This window comes from Acanthisitta chloris, unplaced genomic scaffold (assembly GCF_000695815.1).
Source record: "Acanthisitta chloris isolate BGI_N310 unplaced genomic scaffold, ASM69581v1 scaffold17393, whole genome shotgun sequence".
NCBI classification, from domain to species: Eukaryota; Metazoa; Chordata; class Aves; order Passeriformes; family Acanthisittidae; genus Acanthisitta; species Acanthisitta chloris.
The window spans coordinates 14,548-20,329 of NW_008664461.1; the positions used below are offsets into that span (position 1 = coordinate 14,548).

General features: G+C 44.2%; 1 protein-coding gene across 1 annotated transcript in view; it reads right to left on the minus strand.

Moving 5' to 3' along the window:
• The window catches only part of CDC27 (cell division cycle 27), a 19,669-nt gene that overhangs the window by 10,682 nt on the left and 3,205 nt on the right, over positions 1 to 5,782 (minus strand). Inside the window, 5 exon segments of the mRNA XM_009071367.1 lie at positions 1,683 to 1,797; positions 2,266 to 2,480; positions 2,611 to 2,765; positions 3,619 to 3,716; positions 4,588 to 4,713. Coding sequence (XP_009069615.1) covers positions 1,683 to 1,797; positions 2,266 to 2,480; positions 2,611 to 2,765; positions 3,619 to 3,716; positions 4,588 to 4,713 — 709 coding nt within the window.

The following is a 5,782-nucleotide window of genomic DNA, read 5'->3' on the forward strand; positions in this document are numbered from 1 at the left end:
CTGCAGCTTTTGTCTGCCACAGGTTACATGGCTTAACACCAAAACGTTGTCTCAAGTCTCTGAAGATGTGTGAAAACATAAAACATGAACTTTGATACCTTCCCAGGCACAGCTGAGGTGTGAGAGCTTTGAGCTGTGATAACCTGACTGTGAATCTGAGACCTGAGGCACAAGTTCAAGGGGGAATTCACTGCCTGCTGTGCAAACTCCTTGTGAAGGGTTCAGAAGAGATTCTCATTCCCTGCTTGGTAAACAAATCTCTGTGCCCACTCCAGGGACACCAGCACTGCACTCAGAGATGGCTGTTTGGGAGAGATGCTCCTTAAGGCACCAGAAATGGGCAAGTTAAGATCAACAGCAGCACAAGTGACACCAGTTTGTCCCTCCCTTCCCAGTCCCTGACACCAGAGGATAGTTTGGGTGCCCAGAAGCAAACCTGCCCACTCAGATAAGAAACCTTTGGATTCATCCTAATGTTTCACTCCCTTACATAAGTGTTTCCTAGGAAACTGCCTCAGTTGAGCCATGCACAGTCTCACCACAGCTCAACCAAACCTTGTCTGGAAGAGCAGGAGTGAAAGTGGCCCCATAATCATTTGGATTTGACAAAGCATGGAGCAGAATTTAAGTAGCTGATTGAAACGTGTTAAATGTTTGTGTTTTGGAAGCATCACAGACCCATCTGGGCACAAAGAAATTCCCAGCTCAGTGCTGCTGTGCCATTCTCAAAGCAACGAAACAGCAAACCTGACTTGATTCCCCAAAGCTCTTCAGCTCTCAAAACTGCATTTACTTACCCTTTCCATGTTCAGACTCCTGGAAATTTACCCTCCTACACTGTAATTCCTACCACACAAGTGTTTCCAAAGGTACCATGGAAAACTGCTTGGTCCTGAGCAAGTACAGGATGGGAATTGGATCAGCCATACAGAGCACACCCCTAGCAGCTCCCAAATTTCCCTTTCAGGAGCACCAAGATTTGTCCAGAGCAAACATGGAGACTCAAATTCTCCTTTTTGAGGGACTCCACACTATTACCTGCACTGAGTTTTCCCTTGCCCCCTATAAAACACAACATTCCTTCCTGCAACTTGTAGATCTACTAAAAATACAGGGAAAAATCCTCAGGTTTTTTGTTTTTAGAAAGGAACAAATAGTTCTTCAACTGTCACCAACATTCCACCTCTCATTTATCACTATGGCAACTATGGCAAGTTGCTTCCTGAGTGAAAAAAAAAGACAATTTTTACTTTCTTCTTCCCAAGATTTCACTGAGGGAAGCAGCACCATTCCCTCAGTCCACAGACCAGAGCAGGATTTTATTCCACTGGTCTGTACACTAGGAATCAAGAACTGCTCACAAGAAAGCAGCAACTTCAGCTCAGTTGAAGCTTCTGGAAATACATTACTTAAATAAAACAAAACAAAACTCCTCCCTGAAACCTGAAAAGTTTGAATCCTTTGTGGTTTGGAAGTATCAGTGTTTGGACAATCCTCTCTGGGGGAAGATGGAGAGAAGATATAGCACCTTCCTTAGGTGCCTGTGCATTTGGGTGGGGGGGAAAAAACCTCAGCTCAATTCAGCCCACGTGGTTTTCTATCTGTGTTGTGGCTTCTCCTTTCAAGCACACTGCAATGTGAAGCTCCTAGAGCAGCAGCTGTTGCTGCAGAGTGCAAAATACCTTCTTTGAAGGTGCTCCGGTGGATGGCACATCGATGACAGCGGAGGAGTTGGTGTAGTTCTGTAAATAGGATCCATCTCCAGGGCTTGGGGTTTCTAGTGGCAAAATTCCAAAGCTGAGAACAAAACAGAGAGGAAAGGTCAGTGTGTACTGAGTGTCAGACCCACAGCTGGCCTGAGGCTGGGCTAAAACAGAGCCAGACCCGAATCTGAGCTAGAAAGGACCCACAAGGATCATTGATCCAACTCCTGTCCCTGCACAGGACACCCCAAAATCCCACCCTGAGCCTGAGAGTGTTGTACAAAAACTCCTGGAGCTCTGTCAGCCTTGGGCTGTGCCCACTGCCCTGGGGAGCTGTTCAGTGCCCAAACACCTCTGGGGGAAGAACATTTAAGAGATTTTTCCAGTGCGAACACAGCAATAAGTAAGATACTAAATCAACAATTCCTCTCAGAAACACCAAGTGTTGGTTGGAGATCAACACCAGGGCCAAGAGCTGTTAGAGAAGTTGTTTAGGTCTCATTTCTTCAGCCTTACTTACAACACTGTACCTACACATGTGTTCTGAGTATGAAGGACTTACCTTGGAGTTAGTGGGGTCAAAGCTGCAGGTCCTCCCAGTAAACTCCTTCCAGTTTTTGGTTTATTTTGAGCCTGTTTGGACAGTATGGCAGTTCCTGACCCCAGAGGGACAGCGTCTGGTGAAATCACAGCTGAGTCAATGTAAGACATGGAAGAATCCGAGTTCAAGGAGGAATATTTTGAATTGGAGGATTCTAGGTTGATTCTGTTCAGCTCCTGAAGAATGGGAAGCAGTGTTAGATACTCAGAGTGTGGCTTCTAATTAGCATTGCTCAGTTAAGCTGTAAAAACTGCTTTGAATGATTTTAGCAAGTGATTTTACCATGACTTCAGCAAAAACACTCACAATTGTGTCCTGTGGTGTTTCTGTGAGGACAGTCTCAGGCTGTCTGTGGGATATGTTGTGGTTAGACACCAACGTTGTGCAAGTGTTGGGCAGACAGCTGCTGAAGTTCTGTAGGGATGTTAGTTTAAATGTTTGGTCAGGGTCTGGCTTCTCACCTGCAAGATTGGAAGGAGATTGGAAGAGTTATTCCTCAGTCTATACTCTGAATAGTCACAGAATCATAGAATTTAAGGGTTGGGATGGAGCTTAGAGATCATCCAGCCCCAATTTCTGCCCTGGGCAGGGACACCTCCCACCAGAGCAGGTTGCTCAAGGATTTATCCAACCTGGAATGAAACACTGCCAGGGTTGGGGCAGTCACAGCCTCCCTGGGCAACCTGTGCCAGTGTCTCACCACCTTCACAGGGAAAATCCTGCTAATATCTAACCTAAACTTCCCTCTTTCAGTTTGAACCCAATTCAAGTTGGGTTCAATTTCACTCTGACACATGGATGGGGACAAAGCATTTTAAAACATGTCATAGAATCATGGAATGGTTTGGGTTGGAAAGGCCTTAAAATCATCTCATTCCAACCCTCTGCCATGGGCAGGGACAACCCCCACTAGCCCAGGTTGCTCTGGGCCCCTCACACCAAATCTCAAGTGTTCTCCCACCACAGAACTCTGGACAACCAGTGCTATTAAACAACAGACTTATTTTTTCGAGTTACTCTGAGACACAGAGTTTCTAGGGGTTCACTAACTGTAGGCTAGAAAACATATGGTACTGCTAAATCCAGAAACGTATAGTGAAAATGGAGGAAAACAAGACAAAAGCTCTAAACATTAGCTAAGGAGTTTAAACTCATTGTTGCTGAGGAAACAAGTCCAGAGAATTCTGTTGGCACTTCCCTTATTCTGGACTAGGGGTAAAACCTTGTCAGAGGTGATGGCAAAATGGAAAACTTAATGTAACCAAAACCCAGAGACAACATCTTCATGAGCAAAACCCAGTTGTGCAGACTCACCTATTTCACATAGTGATTCAAAGGGGGACCAGAGGAAAGGATTTAAACTAAGGCTCTTTTGGTAACATTCAGATCCTTTGGCAAGCCGGTCTGTCTTGCTGCAAGAAGAATGGAACAGTTCATAAGGAAACTCAAGACCAGCACTTTTGCTCCAGAGAGCTTTCCAGAAGAGGAGTTGAAAAACAAAAACATGTTGAGAGGCACAGCAACATTCCTCTTTTTTTCTTTTCTTTTTTTTTTTTCAAGCCACACAGTAATATCAAGTTCTTTTGAAGTTATTTGACATATTTAGACACAGTTGTCAAAAAAAAGTTACATAAGCACTAGAATAGCTTGAGAATTTTCAGTTTAGGGAGATGCTGCTCTTTGTAGCAGCTTTTTTCTCCTCTGCAAACAAAACTGCTTGCCAGACTTCCAGCCAATGTTATGGATAGTATTTTTGCATAGAAATTAGGGGCTAAACTAAACCCTTAAGTATTTTGGCTGAAATAATTGACAACAGATATACTAGAGAAGAATCCAAAGCCCAACTATTCCTATTCAATCATTCCCATTTACTGCAACATTTCTTGGGCCTGGGCAAAAGCAAAAGGGCTTAAATTTGTCAGGTGATTCTGCCTGGCACCCTCAGAACTTTGATTTGAGGGGTACAGAGAAACAAAACAGGCCTTGAGAGTCTTCCTTAGGGAAGATCACAGAGCACATCCAAAGGTAGGACAGAGACTCTTGGACTGCATGCTTAACCCCCTGGGAATGAGGCATTGGTGCTTCAAACTCTGGGTGAAAAAACCAAACCATTCTGGCATCCCCAAGTTAGATGGATTCCACAACTATCTGTCTGCATCCATCACGCTCCAAAATGGCCAAATACCCAGAGAGGTGTATTCTAAAGATAGGTTTGACTAAAACTGGGCTTGGTCAAGCAAAAACCCCCAAATTTTATTGAGCAAAAGAAAAAAGCAACATTACCAGTAGACATGTCCCAGTAAGGAGAGTGTAAAGCATGCAGAGTCACCAAACTCCATAACAATGTCATCATGGCTTTTCTGTTTATTCAACACTCCACCAGATAAGATCTGCTCTCCTTCTGCAAGCCTTTTTAAAAAACAAGAGGTTTAGAGGGGTTACAAGGCTCATAGTATTGGCAGACCAGTGTTTTCACCCTGCTGCAAACAAAAACAGAAATCCACTGCCAGTGTTCACAGGTTTCAAACCACAACAAGCTAGTTCCTGCAAAGGAATGTTAAATGATCGATGGATTCCTCTAGCAACATGGAGCTTCAGGACTCTGGAGCAGAACAGCTCTACTGAGAGGGGAAAAAAAGACAAAATAAACCCCAAATCCCACACCAGTCCAAAAGCAGATACACAAAACACAGTGTGCACACACCAACAGCTAGGGAGAGGATGTTCAGCTTCAAATTTATTCCATGGGACCTTTCCAAGTAGAACACTAATGTGATTTCCCTTTCAATGGAAGACGTAAAAAAATCTCTATCCTGATAACTCCAGAAGTGTCAAAGGGAACTGAACAACTCAAGACATCCTGACTATTCCAAGATATCACAGGATTTGCCTGTTAAAGAGAGTGGCAAAGACCAGGGAGATGCTCCTGCAGCCTCTGGAGAGGTCTCTGTTTGGTTACACTTTGCAGGATCATCACATCACACTGTGCAAAACTCTAAACATCCTGTACCTGTTCTAAAGAAATCAAAACTCTTCTATGGATCATTGAAAGACACTCAGAGAAAAACAAATCAAAACCACCACAACACAACCACCACAAGCTGTTCTGTAGAGACACTTCAGCTCCTGTAAACAACCCCCACAGCATTTAAAGTACTCTGAACAAGATTTTGCCTTTCTTGGTGCCTCATCCTCTCCTCCCTGCACCTCAGCCAGATCCTGTTTCCTACATTTGAGCTGAAAGATGTAGAAAGGAAATACCCTGGGGAACAAACTCTGAGGCCATTAGGGCCTGTAGCTTGAGCAATTTCATTCTACACTGCTGCTGGCAGACTCCACAAAACCTGCAAGACACCTTGACACTACCAAGGTTAATTCTGATGTTGAATAGAGGACTCTTGGATGTGGATTCTGAGTGGGTTTGTTGTGGGTTTTTCTTAATCTGTCTGCCAGCTCTTCCCTCACCTCCTGTCAGCAG